General features: G+C 47.4%; 1 protein-coding gene across 1 annotated transcript in view; it reads right to left on the minus strand.

Annotated features, from left to right (window-relative positions):
• Positions 1 to 285: 285 nt before the first annotated feature.
• The window catches only part of LOC311124645 (protein spire homolog 1-like), a gene marked incomplete at both ends in the record, with an annotated part of 47,975 nt that continues 25,947 nt past the window's right edge, over positions 286 to 22,313 (minus strand). The window contains 5 exons of the mRNA XM_084198757.1: positions 286 to 503; positions 7,097 to 7,163; positions 7,478 to 7,647; positions 19,408 to 19,537; positions 21,496 to 21,582. Coding sequence (XP_084054883.1) covers positions 286 to 503; positions 7,097 to 7,163; positions 7,478 to 7,647; positions 19,408 to 19,537; positions 21,496 to 21,582 — 672 coding nt within the window. The remainder of the gene's footprint in view (positions 504 to 7,096; positions 7,164 to 7,477; positions 7,648 to 19,407; positions 19,538 to 21,495; positions 21,583 to 22,313) is intronic.

The raw sequence follows: 22,313 nt of genomic DNA on the forward strand, positions 1-22,313 counted from the left end.
GACACACCGCCTGACCTGACCAGTACCAGCCCTCCATGTGCTCCTAGTCTCCCTCCACGACACACCGCCTGACCAGTACCAGCCCTCCATGTGCTCCTAGTCTCCCTCCACGACACACCGGTACCAGGTCATTCAGCCAGTTACCTCAGAGAAGCCATCTCCCAGTAGGGCAGGGAGATGGGACGATGTTGTTATCCCATTTGTAGCGTCATACAATGCGTTTGAAAACATGAGGTCAACCAGGTAATTGAGTTGCATAACCTAGCAGCATTTGAATGGCTGTGTCTAAAGCCCTGCTGCAATGCCGTGGAGAGGCTTGACTGTCTGCAGTGACACACACAGTGGTGTACGTACCAGAGACTTGGAGCTCTGTCTGTTGGGGGCTGTGAAGGGTCGTACGCTGGTGGGGGTCTCCTCCTCAATGCAGTGTCTCCTCTGAGGGGAGGGGAGACTGTCAGGCTGGGGGGGCGACGACACGGTGATGGGCAGGAACCTGGGGGGTGCTGGAATAGAGAGAGAGAGGGAACAGTTAGATTACAGAGTAGAAGAGTTGAGACACGGTGAGACAGGATGGAAGGTTGGACCCACAGGATGGAAGGTTGGACCCACAGGATGGAAGGTTGGACCCACAGGATGGAAGGTTGGACCCACAGGATGGAAGGTTGGACCCACAGGATGGAAGGTTGGACCCACAGGATGGAAGGTTGGACCCACAGGATTAAAGTAGTGCACTATCACTCCTGCTACTATGGACATTCCCCCCCTATGGACATTTCCCCCCCTCCTACTCCCCCTATGGACATTCCCCCCCCTATGGACATTCCCCCCCCCATGGACATTTCCCCCCCTCCTACTCCCCCTATGGACATTCCCCCCCCTATGGACATTTCCCCCCCTATGGACATTCCCCCCCTATGGACATTCCCCCCCCTCCTACTCCCCCTATGGACATTTCCCCCCCCCTCCCTCCTACTCCCCCTATGGACATTCCCCTCCCCCCCTCCCACTCCCCCTATGGACATTCCCCTCCCCCCCTCCCACTCCCCCTATGGACATTCCCCTCCCCCCCTCCTACTCCCCCTATGGACATTCCCCTCCCCCCCTCCCTCCCTCCTACTCCCCCCATGGACATTTCCCTCCCTCCTACTCCCCCTATGGACATTTCACTCCCTCCTACTCCCCCTATGGACATTTCCCTCCCCTCCCTCCCTCCCCCCCTCCTACTCCCCCTATGGACATTTCCCTCCCCTCCCCCCTACTCCCCCTATGGACATTTCCCCCCCTCCTACTCCCCCTATGGACATTTCCCCCCCTCCTACTCCCCCTATGGACATTTCCCTCCCCTCCCCCCTACTCCCCCTATGGACATTTCCCCCCCCTCCTACTCCCCCTATGGACATTTCCCTCCCCTCCCTCCCTCCCCCCCTCCTACTCCCCCTATGGACATTTCCCTCCCCTCCCCCCTACTCCCCCTATGGACATTTCCCCCCCCTCCTACTCCCCCTATGGACATTTCCCTCCCCTCCTACTCCCCCTATGGACATTTCCCTCCCCTCCCCCCTACGGACATTTCCCTCCCCCTCCCCCCCTCCCTCCCTCCTACTCCCCCTATGGACATTTCCCTCCCCTCCCTCCCTCCCCCCCTCCTACTCCCCCTATGGACATTTCCCTCCCCTCCCCCCTACTCCCCCTATGGACATTTCCCCCCCCTCCTACTCCCCCTATGGACATTTCCCTCCCCTCCTACTCCCCCTATGGACATTTCCCTCCCCTCCCCCCTACGGACATTTCCCTCCCCCTCCCCCCCTCCCTCCCCCCTACTCCCCCTATGGACATTTCCCCCCCCTCCTACTCCCCCTATGGACATTTCCCTCCCCTCCTACTCCCCCTATGGACATTTCCCTCCCCTCCCCCCTACGGACATTTCCCTCCCCCTCCCCCCCTCCCTCCCTCCTACTCACCCTATGGACATTTCCCCCCCCCCCCCCCCTACGGACATTTCCCTCCCCCTCCCCCCCTCCCTCCCTCCTACTCCCCCTATGGACATTTCCCTCCCTCCTACTCCCCCTATGGACATTTCCCCCCCTATGGACATTCTCCCCCCATGGACATTTCCCCCCACCCCCCCTCCTACTCACCCTATGGACATTCCCCCCCCTACTCCCCCTATGGACATTTCCCTCCCCTCCCTCCTACTCCCCCTATGGACATTTCCCTCCCTCCTACTCCCCCTATGGACATTTCCCTCCCTCCTACTCCCCCTATGGACATTCTCCCCCCCCCCCCCCCCCCATGGACATTTCCCTCCCTCCTACTCCCCCTATGGACATTCCCCCCCCCCCCCATGGACATTTCCCCCCCATGGACATTTCCCCCCCATGGACATTTCCCCCCCCCCCCAATTCAGAGCAGGTGGGACAGCTAAACAAATATATATATTCATTTATTTTGCTTGTTTTGCCTGTTATTTTGGCATTAATACGTGTCACATATCAGTTTGCAAACAATGTAAAAAAATATATATATAATCATTGAGTTAATAAAGCCGCATACAAACATTCTCTTTTTTTGTTTTCGTGAGTAAAGCAGCTCCTAAATGCAGGTGTTTCAGCCTAGCTCAGTGCTTTCTGTGGTGGTGTTTCAGCCTAGCTCAGTGCTTTCTGTGGTGGTGGGGCAGCCAGCTCAGTGCTTTCTGTGGCAGTGTTTCAGCCTAGCTCAGTGCTTTCTGTGGTGGTGGGGCAGCCAGCTCAGTGCTTTCTGTGGTGGTGGGGCAGCCAGCTCAGTGCTTTCTGTGGTGGTGTTTCAGCCTAGCTCAGTGCTTTCTGTGGTGGTGGTGGGGCAGCCAGCTCAGTGCTTTCTGTGGCGGTGTTTCAGCCTAGCTCAGTGCTTTCTGTGGTGGTGTTTCAGCCTAGCTCAGTGCTTTCTGTGGTGGTGGGGCAGCCAGCTCAGTGCTTTCTGTGGTGGTGTTTCAGCCCAGCTCAGTGCTTTCTGTGGTGGTGTTTCAGCCTAGCTCAGTGCTTTCTGTGGCGGTGTTTCAGCCTAGCTCAGTGCTTTCTGTGGTGGTGGGGCAGCCAGCTCAGTGCTTTCTGTGGTGGTGTTTCAGCCTAGCTCAGTGCTTTCTGTGGTGGTGGTGGGGCAGCCAGCTCAGTGCTTTCTGTGGCGGTGTTTCAGCCTAGCTCAGTGCTTTCTGTGGTGGTGTTTCAGCCTAGCTCAGTGCTTTCTGTGGTGGTGGGGCAGCCAGCTCAGTGCTTTCTGTGGCAGTGTTTCAGCCTAGCTCAGTGCTTTCTGTGGTGGTGGGGCAGCCAGCTCAGTGCTTTCTGTGGTGGTGGGGCAGCCAGCTCAGTGCTTTCTGTGGTGGTGTTTCAGCCTAGCTCAGTGCTTTCTGTGGTGGTGGTGGGGCAGCCAGCTCAGTGCTTTCTGTGGCGGTGTTTCAGCCTAGCTCAGTGCTTTCTGTGGTGGTGTTTCAGCCTAGCTCAGTGCTTTCTGTGGTGGTGGGGCAGCCAGCTCAGTGCTTTCTGTGGTGGTGTTTCAGCCCAGCTCAGTGCTTTCTGTGGTGGTGTTTCAGCCTAGCTCAGTGCTTTCTGTGGCGGTGTTTCAGCCTAGCTCAGTGCTTTCTGTGGTGGTGGGGCAGCCAGCTCAGTGCTTTCTGTGGTGGTGTTTCAGCCTAGCTCAGTGCTTTCTGTGGTGGTGGTGGGGCAGCCAGCTCAGTGCTTTCTGTGGCGGTGTTTCAGCCTAGCTCAGTGCTTTCTGTGGTGGTGTTTCAGCCTAGCTCAGTGCTTTCTGTGGTGGTGGGGCAGCCAGCTCAGTGCTTTCTGTGGTGGTGTTTCAGCCCAGCTCAGTGCTTTCTGTGGTGGTGTTTCAGCCTAGCTCAGTGCTTTCTGTGGCGGTGTTTCAGCCTAGCTCAGTGCTTTCTGTGGTGGTGGGGCAGCCAGCTCAGTGCTTTCTGTGGTGGTGTTTCAGCCTAGCTCAGTGCTTTCTGTGGTGGTGGTGGGGCAGCCAGCTCAGTGCTTTCTGTGGCGGTGTTTCAGCCTAGCTCAGTGCTTTCTGTGGTGGTGTTTCAGCCTAGCTCAGTGCTTTCTGTGGTGGTGGGGCAGCCAGCTCAGTGCTTTCTGTGGTGGTGTTTCAGCCCAGCTCAGTGCTTTCTGTGGTGGTGTTTCAGCCTAGCTCAGTGCTTTCTGTGGCGGTGTTTCAGCCTAGCTCAGTGCTTTCTGTGGTGGTGTTTCAGCCTAGCTCAGTGCTTTCTGTGGTGGTGGGACAGCCTAGCTCAGTGCTTTCTGTGGTGGTGTTTCAGCCTAGCTCAGTGCTTTCTGTGGTGGTGTTTCAGCCTAGCTCAGTGCTTTCTGTGGTGGTGTTTCAGCCTAGCTCAGTGCTTTCTGTGGTGGTGTTTCAGCCTAGCTCAGTGCTTTCTGTGGTGGTGTTTCAGCCTAGCTCAGTGCTTTCTGTGGTGGTGTTTCAGCCTAGCTCAGTGCTTTCTGTGGTGGTGTTTCAGCCTAGCTCAGTGCTTTCTGTGGTGGTGTTTCAGCCTAGCTCAGTGCTTTCTGTGGTGGTGTTTCAGCCTAGCTCAGTGCTTTCTGTGGTGGTGGGGCAGCCAGCTCAGTGCTTTCTGTGGCGGTGTTTCAGCCTAGCTCAGTGCTTTCTGTGGTGGTGGGGCAGCCAGCTCAGTGCTTTCTGTGGTGGTGGGGCAGCCAGCTCAGTGCTTTCTGTGGTGGTGTTTCAGCCTAGCTCAGTGCTTTCTGTGGTGGTGGGGCAGCCAGCTCAGTGCTTTCTGTGGTGGTGGGGCAGCCAGCTCAGTGCTTTCTGTGGCGGTGTTTCAGCCTAGCTCAGTGCTTTCTGTGGTGGTGTTTCAGCCTAGCTCAGTGCTTTCTGTGGTGGTGGGGCAGCCAGCTCAGTGCTTTCTGTGGTGGTGTTTCAGCCTAGCTCAGTGCTTTCTGTGGCGGTGTTTCAGCCTAGCTCAGTGCTTTCTGTGGTGGTGTTTCAGCCTAGCTCAGTGCTTTCTGTGGTGGTGGGACAGCCTAGCTCAGTGCTTTCTGTGGTGGTGTTTCAGCCTAGCTCAGTGCTTTCTGTGGTGGTGTTTCAGCCTAGCTCAGTGCTTTCTGTGGTGGTGTTTCAGCCTAGCTCAGTGCTTTCTGTGGCGGTGTTTCAGCCTAGCTCAGTGCTTTCTGTGGTGGCGTTTCAGCCTAGCTCAGTGCTTTCTGTGGTGGTGTTTCAGCCTAGCTCAGTGCTTTCTGTGGTGGTGTTTCAGCCTAGCTCAGTGCTTTCTGTGGCGGTGTTTCAGCCCAGCTCAGTGCTTTCTGTGGTGGTGGGACAGCCTAGCTCAGTGCTTTCTGTGGTGGTGGGGCAGCCAGCGGAAAATACGGAGCGTAGGGGTTGGTAATGTTCTCTAGTTGAACCGTGATTGGCTCAGTGTTCTGTCACTCATGGGGACACTACGTCACCGCAAAATCTACTGGTAGAGCTAGAAAATGCAAGCCCCTTGGGTGCTGCCATGGAGTTACATTAGAAGTGCCCATTCAAGGAGGCTCAAGGTCATTGGCCACAGATAAAATGACATCAAATCACGTTATATCTACAGTAGCTTTGATTGGACTGATCATGTCAACATCATACTTTCAAAATCTTAACTAACAAGCTAGCAGTCATCATCATCATCATGAATCAAGTCGCCAATATATTAGCAAATCCTTTTCAAGCCTTGTGAAGACAAATTATGAAGAGAAATTATAGATAAAACGTATCGGTGCTCATCGGCCATAAACATTACATAACAAGTTGGAAATTGCAAATTCAACAATGAGCACAGCACAACAAGGTGAGACCAAAAATGTATTATATGATGCTGCATAAATGATGTAATATGCCAGGGAGATATGTATACTGTAGCTAAGAAAGTAATACTAAGTGTATGTTGTGTAGTAAGCTGTTAGTAGCCCATGTGTCTCACCCTAATAATTTGGTCCCTTTTCCCCTCATAACTTAGCCTACTGTTCTGACTTGGTGGTGCACATGTAGCCTATAGCCTGTTTTAGAGAAATGTAATCATTGAATATTGTAAGAGCTTTCATTGTCTGCTTATATGCCCCCTTTATTTATCCTACGGTTCTGACTTGGTGTACAGGGAGAACACTGTAAGAACGGCCCATGTTCTGAATTCTGTCGCTGTACATTTCAAAGGGGCTGAACAAATAGTTATATTGACTACATCCGTCCTAGCTCGCTCATTAATGTCTTAATCGAAATTTCGGATTGCCTCTTGTCCGCTCGTCATCCCCTTATGCCATAGTTTGTACATCTCAATTGTCAGTAGAAACCACATTTGTTTAAGCAAGTCAGCCATATCAGCTATGTTTTTTAAAAGCCAGTAAATGAGGCTGAATGACCAGTTTCGCTGCCAGACAAGGCTCCGCTGATGGAGGCCCTAACAGTTTGTCACCGTTATAGTGCAACTAATGTATTGTTTATAGTGTTGTGTCTTTGCTGGCATGCATCCCATTTATTTTATGATGTGCTAGGGGATCACTGTGTTTGGGTGGGGCTGTATTGGACCATGGGGGGGTTGATGGGGATCAGTGTGTGTTTTGCCTTCTACATGTTTGAATGGGTTGTCTGTATAATCTTTCAAATATCAAATAAAAATAGCTTGATAAAAACAGTAGTGCACCATCTAGTGAATAGGGTGCAATTTGGGATGCAACATTAGTTTTTCTATACATTTACATTACATTTACATTTACGTCATTTAGCAGACGCTCTTATCCAGAGCGACTTACAGGAGCAATTAGGGTTAAGTGCCTTGCTCAAGGGCACATCGACAGATTTTTCACCTAGTTGGCTCGGGGATTAGAACCAGCGACCTTTCGGTTACTGGCACAACGCTCTTAACCACTAAGCTACCTATACCTGGGGAGCCTTCAAAGAGTGGAGGGATCTAGTGTACTAGCTAGTGTTCATGATTGGTGTTATGGAACGTCTAGAAATGTACTTTGTCATTCAGTAATGTGTACGTTTTCGTGGAATATGGAACGGTTTATGAATTCATAGTGAAAATTGTATAAATACAACTTTCAAAATCAACAAAAAGAGAGTGAAGGTATCTTACTGTTCTTCCCCAGGACAGATTCAGGAGACGAGGCGTCCAACATGGAGGAGCTGAGACTGGGCTCATCCTGTTAATGAGGAGATCATGATACATGACTGCTGTAGGTATAGAGACACCATTACAGACTAACCTGCTCCTCAGAAAACATGATCATTTCAGACGACAACATCGACTCATTACTGCCACTGGATATGGGGCTAGATACACTCTGGATACGGGGCTAGATACAGGGCTAGATACAGGGCTAGATACAGGACTAGATGCACTTGTCTCTGTGTTCAAGTCAAGAGCTTGTACTCCTCGTTGTAGAAAAGCAGCTTTCGTGTAGGTGATGTATGGATACCACAAACAATCACATTCTATCCACACACAGACACGTACGTCAGACTCTGAGCTTTCCAGTTCAGCCAGCGTGGGCGCTTTCAGCAGCCTCTTCCTCTGACCCAGAGTCCCTCCCATCCTGTGAGCTGGTGGACAGGACAGGGACGGGGACGGGGACAGGGACGGGGTGCTGGCGGCATGCTTCCTGGGGGCATCTGGAGTGGACAGGTCTGTGGGAGGAGTCAGAGAGGACATCATTAGTCACAGGAAGACAATACGCTTCAACATGGGGATCTGGCTGAACAACACTGCTCCTAGGGATTCATTGGCTTTGTCCCAAATGGCATCCTACTCACTACATAGTGCACTACTGTTGACCAGAGCAGTCTAAAGTAGTGCACTATTATAGGCAGTAGGGTGCCATTTGGGATGCAGATACTGAACATTGGGCTGTTCTGTAGAACCAGGAGACCACACGTTGAACAGGAGAACCAGGAGACCACACGTTGAACAGGAGAACCAGGAGACCACACGTTGAACAGGAGAACCAGGAGACCACACGTTGAACAGGAGAACCAGGAGACCACACGTTGAACAGGAGAACCAGGAGACCACACGTTGAACAGGAGACCACACGTTGAACAGGAGAACCAGGAGACCACACGTTGAACAGGAGACCACACGTTGAACAGGAGAACCAGGAGACCACACGTTGAACAGGAGAACCAGCTACTATGTATTCTTTCATGACTCTCCTCGGTTTTCTGTACTCTTATCTTAACTTCACCTTCAACATGTCGGCTAGCACGGAATCTTCCAGGCATGAAGTGAAGCATCCACTTCCTTGAATGAATAATCATACAGCTTCAAGACGACAACACACAGTAACACACCCATTCTCATCAAAGTTGCAACAGCTTTGACCCCCTAAGGTTGATGTCCGTGCCCCCACGGAAATCTAAATAGCATAATTTTAAAAATCCCCATAAAACAAAAATCTGTCAGTTTAAACTAGAGATATGTTTTTTTGCATTGGATGCGTCTCAATCCACCGCATCCTCCGATAACCCCTCTATGGAAAGATGAGACTCTCACGAACATGTTGGCTGTTTTGCTCTAGGACGCCCACGGGCCTCACAAGACTCATCTGAAAGGCCCCCCGGTACCAGTGCATTCCGAAAGTATTCAGACCCCTTGACTTTTTCCACATTTTGTTACGTTACAGCCTTATTCTAAAATTGATTAAATAAAAAATCCTCAATCTACACACAATGCCCCATAACGACAAAGCAAAAACAGGTTTTTATACATTTTTTCAAATTTAAAAAAGAGAAATACCCTATTTATATAAGTATTCAGACCCTTTGCAATGAGACTCGAAATTGAGCTCAGGTGCATCCGGTTTCCATTGATCATCCTTGAGATGTTTCTACAACTTGACTGGAGTTCACATGTGGTAAATTCAATTGATTGGACATGATTTGGAAAGGCACACACCTGTCTATATAAGGTCCCACAGTAGACAGTGCATGTCAAAGCAAAAACCAAGCCATGAGGTCGAAGGAATTGTCCGTAGAGCTCCGAGACAGGATATTATGTCGAGGCACAGATCTGGGGAAGGGTAACAGAACATTTCTGCAGCATTGAAGGTCCCCAAGAATACAGTGGACTCCATCATTCTTAAATGGAAGAAGTTTGGAAACACCAAGACTCTTCCTAGAGCTGGCCGCCCGGTCAAACTGAGCAATCAGGGGAGAAGGGCCTTGGTCAGGGAGGTGACCAAGCACCCAATGGTCACTCTGACAGAGCTCCTCTGTGGAGATGGGAGAACCTTCCAGAAGGACAACCATCTCTGCAACACTCCACCAATCAGGCCTTTATGGTAGAGAGGCCAGACCGAAGCCACTCCTCAGTAAAAGGCACATGACAGCCCACTTGGAGTTTGCCAAAAGGCACCTAAAGGACTCTCAGATCATGAGAAAAGATTCTCTGGTCTGATGAAACCAAGATTGAACTCTTTGGCCTGAATGCCAAGTGTCACGTCTGGAGGAAACCTGGCACCATCCCTACGGTGAAGCACGGTGGTGGCAGCATCATGCTGTGGGGATGTTTTTCAGCGGCAGGGACTGGGAGACTAGTCAGGATCGAGGCAAAGATGAACAGAGCAAAGTACAGAGATCCTTGATGAAAACCTGCTCCAGAGCTCTCAGGACGAAGGTTCACATTCCAACAGGACAACGACCCTAAGCACACAGCCAAGACAACGGAGGAGTGGCTTCGGGACAAGTCTCTGAATGTCCTCGAGTTGCCCTGCCAGAGCCCGGACTTGAACCCAATCGAACATCTCTGGAGAGACCTGAAAATAGCTGTGCAGCGACACTCCCCATCCAACCTGACAGAGCATGAGAGGATCTGCAGAGGAGAAAGGGAGAAACTCTGCCAAGCTTATTTTTAATATATTTGCCTACATTTATAAAAAAAAAAAAAAAAAAAAAAAAAAAAAAACTGTTTTTGCTTTGTCATTATGGGGTATTGTGTGTAGATTGATGAGGGAAATAAAAATTTCAATCCATTTTAGAATAAGGCTGTAACGTAACAAAATTTGGAAAAAGTCAAGGGGTCTGAACACTTTCCGAAGGCACTGTACAAGTAGGACACATGGAGCGAGTGAAATAAAACATTTTCTCTTTCATCAACGTATGAAACCTCTAACTTTGGTTTGGGGAATCCTGTGGGTTTTGATAGGTCAGGTCACTTGTTTCTCTGTCCATGTGTATCTGTTTTGTTATTAAAAATAATAAAAACATTTGATCACAAAAGGAGGGCTTCAGACAGACACCATAACAGAGGAAGAGGTGGTGAGGGGTCAAGTGCCAAAGGTAATCCCAGTGCATGATGGGATGTCTGCTGCAGAACAGAGCTGCAGTAACACTGGTTCAAGTGTTACGTGGGAGGAGCCTACATACTGTAACTTCATCACAGGAATGAAATCATCAACATGTATTGATCACATCTTTACTAATGCTGCAGAAATGAAATCATCAACATGTATTGATCACATCTTTACTAATGCTGCAGAAATGAAATCATCAACATGTATTGATCACATCTTTACTAATGCTGCAGAAATGAAATCATCAACATGTATTGATCACATCTTTACTAATGCTGCAGAAATGAAATCATCAACATGTATTGATCACATCTTTACTAATGCTGCAGAAATGAAATCATCAACATGTATTGATCACATCTTTACTAATGCTGCAGAAATGTGCTTGAAAGCAGTATCCAGATCCATCGGATCTAGTGATCACAATATAGTAGCTATATCTAGGAAAACCAAAGTTCCAAAGGATGGGCCTAATATATTATTAGGCCCATATATATTATTTTTTTATTTATTATTACTAATATTGTGTATAGGAGGTTTTGTAGTGATTCATGTGTTGTTGATGTAAATAATATTTGTTGGTCCGTGGTGTGTAATGAGGAGCAAACAGACGTTGCACTTCACACATTTATGAAATTGCTTATCCCAGTTACTAATAAGCATGCACCCATTAAGACAATGACTGTAAAAACAGTTAAATCCCCGTGGATTGATGAGGAATTGAAAACGTGTACGGTTGAGAGGGATGAGGCAAAAGGAATGGCAAATAAGTCTGGCTGCACAACCGATTGTGACTAAACTGAATAAAAAGTACTAGAAACGACACTATGAAACAAAGACAAATTACAAAGAATGATAGGAAAACCCTTTGGAGCACCTTAAATGACATTTTGGGGGAAAAGGGCAAACTCAGCTCCATCATTCATTGAATCAGATGGCTCATTCATCACAAAACCCACTGATATTGCCAACTACTTTAATGATTTTTTCGTTGGCAAGATTAGCACATTTAGGCATGAAATGCCAGCAACAAACGCTGACACTACACATCCAAGTATATCTGACCAAATTATGAAAAGACAAGCATTGTATTTTTGAATTCCGTAAAGTGAGTGTGGAAGAGGTGAAAAAATTAGACTTCAGTGTGGCTTTTGACATTATCGATCATAGTCCGCTGCAGGAAAAACGTATGTGTTATGGCTTTTGGTCGGATTATGGCATTCATAAAGAGTCTCAGAGTAGGAGGGCTGATCTGGGATCAGGTGTCCCCTACTTATTCAATATAATCTAAAAGAGCCAAACTGATCATAGATCAGCAGTCCTCCTATAAGACACTGGGAATATGGGCCCAGGAGGAGCACAAACCATGACAGTCAGAGAGAGGCTTTACCTGCTGTAAGAGATGTGCATGGGCTGCATGGTACCATATCATACCATACCAACCGTACCAAAGCCCTACCCAACCATACCCCTACCCTACTCAACCGTACCAAAGCCCTACCCAACCATACCCCTACCCTACTCAACCGTACCATACCCCTACCCAACCAAACCAACCCCTACCCAACCAAACCATACCCCTACCCAACCAAACCCCTACCCTTACCCAACCATATCACAACCGTACCATAATCCCTACCCAACCATACCATACCCCACCCCTACCCAACCATAACAATAACCATAACCCAACCATAACCCAACCCAACCGTACCATTTACATTTTAGTCATTTAGCAGACGCATACATTTTCATACTGATCCCCCGTGGGAAACGAACCCACAACCCTGGTGTTGCAAACGCCATGCTCTACCAACTGAGCTACAGGTGACTACATTATATTAGCATTATATATTATTAGAACATATTTACATTTACATTTTAGTCATTTAGCAGACGCTCTTATCCAGAGCGACTTACAGGAGCAATTAGGGTTAAGTGCCTTGCTTAAGGGCACATCGACAGATTTTTCACCTAGTCGGCTCGGGGATTAGAACCAGCGACCTTTCGGTTACTGGCACAACGCTCTTACCAACATATGAATAATGTATATAATCATCTTCCTGTCAAGACCATTTCTATAGTGTATACTATTGAATGCCACACCAGAAGTTCCCCCCTGAAACCAAGGCTATTCTATTCTACATGCCCTTGGCTATTTATGTGGATTCAAATGAGTTTGGGAAGTAAACTAGTGACAAGTGTATCTTGCATCCGACCTTTGATACACTTGCAGGAGCAAGGGGGAAATAAATAGTGGTAGCTAACCAATGATGTATATAAACCCTGGATTCCTGATGCTATGTTTTGGCCATGGAGAGGTTTTGGAGCCACCGGTCGGCCATATTGGAACTCCCCAGTAGGAGCAGTAGGAGCAGCCCTCCATAGGAATGAATGGATTTCAATTAAACGTTTCAGACAAAATTACATATATGTACAGTGAGGGGAAAAAAGTATTTGATCCCCTGCTGATTTTGTACGTTTGCCCACTGACAAAGAAATTATCAGTCTATAATTTTAATGGTAGGTTTATTTGAACAGAGACAGAATAACAACAAAACAATCTAGAAAAACGCATGTCAAAAATGTTATAAATTGATTTGCATTTTAATGAGGGAAATAAGTATTTGACCCCCTCTCAATCAGAAAGATTTCTGGCTCCCAGGTGTCTTTTATACAGGTAACGAGCTGAGATTAGGAGCACACTCTTAAAGGGAGTGCTCCAAATCTCAGCTTGTTACCTGTATAAAAGACACCTGTCCACAGAAGCAATCAATCAATCAGATTCCAAACTCTCCACCATGGCCAAGACCAAAGAGCTCTCCAAGGATGTCAGGGACAAGATTGTAGACCTACACAAGGCTGGAATGGGCTACAAGACCATCGCCAAGGAGCTTGGTGAGAAGGTGACAACAGTTGGTGCGATTATTCGCAAATGGAAGAAACACAAAATAACTGTCAATCTCTCTCGGCCTGGGGCTCCATGCAAGATCTCACCTCATGGAGTTGCAATGATCATGAGAACGGTGAGGAATCAGCCCAGAACTACACGGGAGGATCTTGTCAATGATCTCAAGGCAGCTGGGACCATAATCACCAAGAAAACAATTGGTAACACACTACGCCGTGAAGGACTGAAATCCTGCAGCGCCCGCAAGGTCCCCCTGCTCAAGAAAGCACATATACAGGGCCGTCTGAAGTTTGCCAATGAACATCTGAATGATTCAGAGGAGAACTGGGTGAAAGTGTTGTGGTCAGATGAGACCAAAATCTAGCTATTTGGCATCAACTCAACTCGCCGTGTTTGGAGGAGGAGGAATGCTGCCTATGACCCCAAGAACACCATCCCCACTGTCAAACATGGAGGTGGAAACATTATGCTTTGAGGGTGTTTCTGCTAAAAGGACAGGACAACTTCGCCGCATCAAAGGGACGATGGACGGGGCCATGTACCATCAAATCTTGGGTGAGAACCTCCTTCCCTCAGCCAGGGCATTGAAAATGGGTCGTGGATGGGTATTCCAGCATGACAATGACCCAATATACACTGTCAAGGCAACAAAGGAGTGGCTCAAGAAGAAGCACATTAAGGTCCTGGAGTGGCCTAGCCAGTCTCCAGACCTTAATCCCATAGAAAATCTGTGGAGGGAGCTGAAGGTTTGAGTTGCCAAACGTCAGCCTCGAAACCTAAATGACTTGGAGAAGATCTGCAAAGAGGAGTGGTGGCCAACTACAAGAAACGTCTGACCTCTGTGATTGCCAACAAGGGTTTTGCCACCAAGTACTCAGTCATGTTTTGCAGAGGGGTCAAATACTTATTTCCCTCATTAAAATGCAAATCAATTCATAACATTTTTGACATGCGTTTTTCTGGATTTTTTTGTTGTTATTCTGTCTCTCACTGTTCAAATAAACCTACCATTAAAATTATAGATTGATCATGTCTTTGTCAGTGGGCAAACGTACAAAATCAGCAGGGGATCAAATACTTTTTTCCCTCACTGTAGGTGTTTTTGTTGTTGTAGTGGGACAGTAACATTAGTAAATCAAGAAAAAATTTGGAAAATAGTTTGCTATTAATCTCACCGACAATATCAGTAATTCTCCTTCCATGCTAGCTAATTGGTCCCCTGTAGCTCAGTTGGTAGAGCATGGCGCTTGCAACGGCAGGGTTGTGGGTTCATTTCCCACGGGGGGCCAGTATAAAAAATGTATGCACTCACTAACTGTAAAATCGCTCTGGATAAGAGCGTCTGCTAAATGACTAAAATGTAAAATGTAGCTAGTAGCCATGTTTGGTGGGTTTGGCTCCGCCTCTGCTTTGCGGAAGATCCACTCATCTTCGTCTCCGACGGATTTCGACAGAACGGTCCCAAATTTCTCGCTGTAAATATACTTGTAGACTTCTGAGCTTTTAAGATTTCCCATAGCCTGACCATCAACAGCAAGAGAATCAATGATATATGCACATATTTTGGCATACGTTATGGACGGCCACAGTTTCATATCATCCTCCCAGCCGGTGAGGAGTCCTGCTGGGTGGGGGACTGTTTTTCCGTCTCCTCTCATAAGTTGACTTTGAGAATACTCCCACCTTCTACCTTGGTGATACATACCGGTCTTAGCTTGCCAACATTGATTAGTATTATTATTGTAGTTGTTTACTAAATAATGCAGGAACATGCTAATGGCGGGGTTTTTAGTGTCGCGCATATGAAGAATTATGATAATGAACGAGTGCGGGGGAAGTTGCATTCATAGTTTCCACGTTTGACTTCCGTCTTTTAAAGGTGTTTGAAAATAAGTTGGATATAACGTCCCGGTCGAGAGCGCGTGAGTTTTCCCTTGGTCGTTTCCCTTCTGCGTGTGCATGTGACAAGCTCGCCCACGTCACAGCATGAATCAAAAATGTTACCTTTCGGGTGTGAGTGATAAAAAAATAATCGCCTCTAAGACAATTACTTGAATAATTAAATGGATGTTTTCTTTACAAAGTTGATGACTAAAGTGTCTCATTTGGAATTTAATGGGAATGGTCTAGGCCAGGATTGTCCAACCCTGCTCCTGGAGAGCCACCGTCCCTCAGGTCCCTGCTCCAACCCCAATCGAGCACACCTGATTCTGATAATTAGCAGGTTGGAATGAAAACCTACAGGAGGGTCTCTCTCCAGGAACAGGGTTGGAGTTAAAACCTACAGGAGGGCATCTCTCCAGGTCCCGGTCCACCCCGGTCCAGGCCAACCCCGGTCCGGGCCAACTTAATGCACCATAGTACACGTCGGTCGAGAGCTTTGCCGGGGCAGTCAGTTTGTTCTCTTATATACTGCTTACACAGACAAGTTATACAGTGGGGAGAACAAGTATTTGATACACTGCCGATTTTGCAGGTTTTCCTACTTACAAAGCATGTAGAGGTCTGTAATTTTTATCATAGGTACACTTCAACTGTGAGAGACGGAATCTAAAACAAAAATCCAGAAAATCACATTGTATGATTTTTAAGTAATTAATTTGCCTTTTATTGCATGACATAAGTATTTGATCACCTACCAACCAGTAAGAATTCCGGCTCTCACAGACCTGTTAGTTTTTCTTTAAGAAGTCCTCCTGTTCTCCACTCATTACCTGTATTAACTGCACCTGTTTGAACTTGTTACCTGTATAAAAGACACCTGTCCACATACTCAATCAAACAGACTCCAACCTCTCCACAATGGCCAAGACCAGAGAGCTGTGTAAGGACATCAGGGATAAAATTGTAGACCTGCACAAGGCTGGGATGGGCTACAGGACAATAGGCAAGCAACTTGGTGAGAAGGCAACAACTGTTGGCGCAATTATTAGAAAATTGAAGAAGTTCAAGATGACGGTCAATCACCCTCGGTCTGGGGCTCCAAGCAAGATCTCACCTCGTGGGGCATCAATGATCATGAGGAAGGTGAGGGATCAGCCCAGAACTACACGGCAGGACCTGGTCAATGACCTGAAGAGAGCTGGGACCATAGTCTCAAAGAAAACCATTAGTAACACACTACGCCGTCATGGATTAAAATCCTGCAGCGCACGCAAGGTCCCCCCTGCTCGAGCCAGCGCATGTCCAGGCCCAACTGAAGTTTGCCAATGACCATCTGGATGATCCAGAGGAGGAATGGGAGAAGGTCATGTGGTCTGATGAGACAAAAATAGAGCTTTTTGATCTAAACTCCACTCGCCGTGTTTGGAGGAAGAAGAAGGATGAGTACAACCCCAAGAACACCATCCCAACCGTGAAGCATGGAGGTGGAAACATCATTCTTTGGGGATGCTTTTCTGCAAAGGGGACAGGACGACTGCACCGTATTGAGGGGAGGATGGATGGGGCCATGTATCGCGAGATCTTGGCCAACAACCTCCTTCCCTCAGTAAGAGCATTGAAGATGGGTTGTGGCTGGGTCTTCCAGCATGACAACGACCCGAAACACACAGCCAGGGCAACTAAGGAGTGGCTCCGTAAGAAGCATCTCAAGGTCCTGGAGTGGCCTAGCCAGTCTCCAGACCTGAACCCAATAGAAAATCTTTGGAGGGAGCTGAAAGTCCGTATTGCCCAGCGACAGCCCCGAAACCTGAAGGATCTGGAGAAGGTCTGTATGGAGGAGTGGGCCAAAATCCCTGCTGCAGTGTGTGCAAACCTGGTCAAGACCTACAGGAAATGTATGATCTGTAATTGCAAACAAAGGTTTCTGTACCAAATATTAAGTTCTGCTTTTCTGATGTATCAAATACTTATGTCATGCGATAAAATGCAAATTAATTACTTAAAAATCATACAATGTGATTTTCTGGATTTTTGTTTTAGATTCCGTCTCTCACAGTTGAAGTGTACCTATGATAAAAATTACAGACCTCTACATGCTTTGCAAGTAAGAAAACCTGCAAAATCGGCAGTGTATCAAATACTTGTTCTCCCCACTGTAGGTCACAGTACTGAGGGGTGGTTGAGTAGCCACAAAGTCTTCCGTCTGCTACTAATGGGCTGTCCTCGTTTGGCGCTAGTTCTCCCAGTCTGCTACTAATGGGCTGTCCTCGTTTGGCGCTAGTTCTCCCAGTCTGCTACTAATGGGCTGTCCTCGTTTGGCGCTAGTTCTCCCAGTCTGCTACTAATGGGCTGTCCTCGTTTGGCGCTAGTTCTCCCAGTCTGCTACTAATGGGCTGTCCTCGTTTGGCGCTAGTTCTCCCAGTCTGCTACTAATGGGCTGTCCTCGTTTGGCGCTAGTTCTCCCAGTCTGCTACTAATGGGCTGTCCTCGTTTGGCGCTAGTTCTCCCAGTCTGCTACTAATGGGCTGTCCTCGTTTGGCGCTAGTTCTCCCAGTCTCGCACTCAGCTCTGTGAAACACTGACTGGGTCTGAAGGCAGTGCAGACGGCTGCCAGTGGATTATGTTAAAGCATGTCTGTCTGTGTTTGGGTCTGATAACCTGGTAGATTTGATAAATTGAACATGAAATTCATCAGATATGGGGTGATATTGTCAGAGTAATGTAATGAATACTAGGGAGTAAATGTGACTTGACTGGATTGGAGTTTGTATGTGTGTGAATACATGTCCCCCTTCTAGCGCACCGTGGCTGATGTTAACTCCCCACTGCCTGCTGCACTGGGAATCTGGGCTGCATCAAGTGAACTCCCCACTCATGCTGCACACAAGTTAACACACTTGAATAATGCGACATGGCATGTTGAAATTTTGAAACTGCTAATTACTGTTCGCAAAAAAAATGTCCATACAAGCTAGAACAATGGAAGAGCTTTGTAGGCCAACTTTCCTTTGTAGCTGACAGCTAAAGCTAACCTCAATTCACTAATCTAGTACTTAGTTTGTGATAATATGCAAACCATAACACAGAATACGCCGATTTCAAAAGCTGATTGCCACCAGAACCTTATTAATTCACTTAAAATCGGTTTCTCATGTCTCTCCCAAAGAGGATCTATTGCCTCAGCGAACGGACTCCGGGCCGCTCTCCTCTTGCCATGCGAACGGACTCCGTGCCGCTCTCCTCTTGCCATGTGAACGGACTCCGGGCCGCTCTCCTCTTGCCATGTGAACGGACTCCGGGCCGCTCTCCTCTTGCCTCAGCGAACGGACTCCGGGCCGCTCTCCTCTTGCCATGTGAACGGACTGCGGGCCGCTCTCCTCTTGCCATGTGAATGACCTCATTACTGGTTAAAGAGACAGCGCACCCTTTTATAAAATAAGCTTCTCCGCAAATGTTGTGGATCAGTACAATAAAATACGTCATCAATGGAAGGGAAACAGGCTGTCATCTGTAACCCATTAAATCAGCCAAAACAAGCTCCTATTGAATATGCATTCACCTGTATTGTGAATACGCCTAGGCTACGTCTTTGATTTACCCAGTTTATCAACAGAGATTTACCATTCAAATAAATGATTACCATTATGTTGTTATGTAGTTGGCTTGGTAAAAACAAAGTCAAATTGATTGTATAATTGATTCATTAATGCATACATAGACGTCTCTGAAAAATGTTGACGTAAAAGATGTCAAATGTAATGATCTTGAACTCAAAGGATGCCCAACAATGGAACAGAGCAGTGGCCGAGTTTATCTGTCTGGATCAAGTGCCATTTTGTGACTTTGGCTAATATGGTATCGTTTTGGTATCGTGATGGTATCGTGATGGTATCGTGATGGTATTGAGTATTATGATACTAAACCTGGTAACAAAGTCCACATTCTAATATGTGACACTAATATAATAATATGTGGGTAGGAAATGGAGCGAGGGTCAACATGTGTAACACCGTGTGTGTGCGTGTGTGTGTGTAACACCGTGTGTTTGTGCTGCTCACCCAGGCGGTGTGTGTGTGTGTGTGTGTGTGTGTGTGTGCGCTGCTCACCCAGGCGGTGTGTGTGTGTGTGTGTGTGTGTGTGTGTGTGTGTGCTGCTCACCCAGGCGGTGTGTGTGTGTGTGTGTGTGTGTGTGTGTGTGTGTGTGTGTGTGTGTGTGTGTGCTGCTCACCCAGGCGGTGTGTGTGTGTGTGTGTGTGTGTGTGTGTGTGTGTGTGTGTGTGTGTGTGTGTGTGTGGTGCTCACCCAGGCGGTTGCGTCGGATCATGTCAGGTGATACAGGCCGTAGCTTCCTCTCCTGTTTGATGCCCTCTAGGAGGCGCTCATGGAGGCTCCGCGGCCTCGCAGGAAGAGGCTTCAGCTTCCTGGCAGAAACCTGCACGCAGACAGACAAGCAGATAATGACTTCTGAAGCAGGAGAGACCGCTCATCAACCATCCCCAATGAAACACATACTGAAGCACGAGAGACCGCTCATCAACCATCCCCAATGAAACACATACTGAAGCAGGAGAGACCGCTCATCAACCATCCCCAATGAAACACATACTGAAGCAGGAGACCGCTCATCAACCATCCCCAATGAAACACATACTGAAGCAGATCCCATTCCTTTCAATTCAATAAAACTGGATTCATCCCCTTGGGGACAAGAAGGCATCCCAATAAGGGCACTAATGACAGCCTAGTGCGCATCGCTGTGCTCTCAGAGGTAACAGCAGGGAGCTGACAGACAAGCCACCATCTCAATTCATCCTCTTCATCATCTCTGTCGTAACACAGCAGTTAGTCTGTCAGAATTCATCACCATCATGTCTGTCGTAACAGCAGTTAGTCTGTCAGAATTCATCACCATCATGTCTGTCGTAACAGCAGTTCGTCTGTCAGAATTCATCACCATCATGTCTGTCGTAACAGCAGTTAGTCTGTCAGAATTCATCACCATCATGTCTGTCGTAACAGCAGTTAGTCTGTCAGAATTCATCACCATCATGGCTGTCGTAACAGCAGTTAGTCTGTCAGAATTCATCACCATCATGTCTGTCGTAACAGCAGTTAGTCTGTCAGAATTCCTCAGCATCATGTCTGTCGTAACAGCAGTTAGTCTGTCAGAATTCCTCAGCATCATGTCTGTCGTAACAGCAGTTAGTCTGTCAGAATTCATCACCATCATGTCTGTCGTAACAGCAGTTAGTCTGTCAGAATTCATCACCATCATGTCTGTGGTAACAGCAGTTAGTCTGTCAGAATTCATCACCATCATGTCTGTCGTAACAGCAGTTAGTCTATCAGAATTCATCACCATCATGTCTGTCGTAACAGCAGTTAGTCTGTCAGAATTCATCACCATCATGTCTGTCGTAACAGCAGTTAGTCTGTCAGAATTCATCACCATCATGGCTGTCGTAACAGCAGTTAGTCTGTCAGAATTCATCACCATCATGTCTGTCGTAACAGCAGTTAGTCTGTCAGAATTCATCACCATCATGTCTGTCGTAACACAGCATGTTAACAATGTGAAATAGGTCTGCATCATAGGCAATGATGTATATTATCAACAATATGAACAGTACTCACAGGGTTGAGAGCTGGTCAGAGACTAGGTCAGTACTCACAGGGTTGAGGTGGTCTGAGACTAGGTCAGTACTCACAGGGTTGAGAGGTGGTCAGAGACTAGGTCAGTACTCACAGGGTTGACAGGTGGTCAGAGACTAGGTCAGTACTCACAGGGTTGACAGGTGGTCAGAGACTAGGTCAGTACTCACAGGGTTGACAGGTGGTCAGAGACTAGGTCAGTACTCACAGGGTTGAGAGGTGGTCTGAGACTAGGTCAGTACTCACAGGGTTGAGAGGTGGTCAGAGACTAGGTCAGTACTCACAGGGTTGAGAGGTGGTCAGAGACTAGGTCAGTACTCACAGGGTTGAGGTGGTCAGAGACTAGGTCAGTACTCACAGGGTTGAGAGGTGGTCAGAGACTAGGTCAGTACTCACAGGGTTGACAGGTGGTCAGAGACTAGGTCAGTACTCACAGGGTTGAGAGGTGGTCAGAGACTAGGTCAGTACTCACAGGGTTGACAGGTGGTCAGAGACTAGGTCAGTACTCACAGGGTTGACAGGTGGTCAGAGACTAGGTCAGTACTCACAGGGTTGAGAGCTGGTCAGAGACTAGGTCAGTACTCACAGGGTTGAGAGGTGGTCAGAGACTAGGTCAGTACTCACAGGGTTGACAGGTGGTCAGAGACTAGGTCAGTACTCACAGGGTTGAGAGGTGGTCAGAGACTAGGTCAGTACTCACAGGGTTGAGAGCTGGTCAGAGACTAGGTCAGTACTCACAGGGTTGAGAGGTGGTCTGGAGCGTATGAAGTCCAGGATGATCTCATGAGCACTCCTCTTTAACCTGGGAGGGATGTCTCCATTCAGCTGGAGTAACAACACATGGGAACAGCAGAGGTAGTGAGCACACACACACACACACACACACACACACACACACACACACACACACACACACACACACACACACACACACATCATAACCCCTAAAAATGCTAACGTCCCGTGTTATTGTAATGGTGAGAGGTTAGCATGTCTTGGGGATATGATATAAAATGCTAACGTCCCGTGTTATTGTAATGGTGAGAGGTTAGCATGTCTTGGGGATATGATATTTGTGCGTCTAACTTCCTCACTAATCATTATTCACGATTCATTCAGGACTATCCGTAACCATGGTAGCATCCAGATTCATGTAGAAGTGTTTAGAAACATTATCTTTTCATTTACAAGAAAAGTGACTCCAAAATGACACAATACATTATTTACCATTCATTACTATTGGCAGAATGTAATCTGAAACACAACCAAAACAAACAGCAAACGCATCCAACAAGTTTGTAGAGTCAGCTTGACGTAGTCATTGCGTGCTACGAATTTGGCACCAAATATTAAAGTTGACTCCTTTAAGACACATACAGTGCATTCTGAATATTTCAGACCCCTTGACTTTTTCCACATTTTGTTAAGTTACAGCCTAATTCTAAAATGGATTAATTTGATAAAATCCTCATCAATCTACACACAATACCCCATAATGACAAAGCGAAAACAGGTTTTTAGAAAGTTTTACAAATTAAGTAAATATAAAAAAACAG

This window comes from Coregonus lavaretus, assembly GCF_964263955.1.
Source record: "Coregonus lavaretus genome assembly, contig: HAP1_SCAFFOLD_3134, whole genome shotgun sequence".
In the NCBI taxonomy this organism is placed as follows: domain Eukaryota; kingdom Metazoa; phylum Chordata; class Actinopteri; order Salmoniformes; family Salmonidae; genus Coregonus; species Coregonus lavaretus.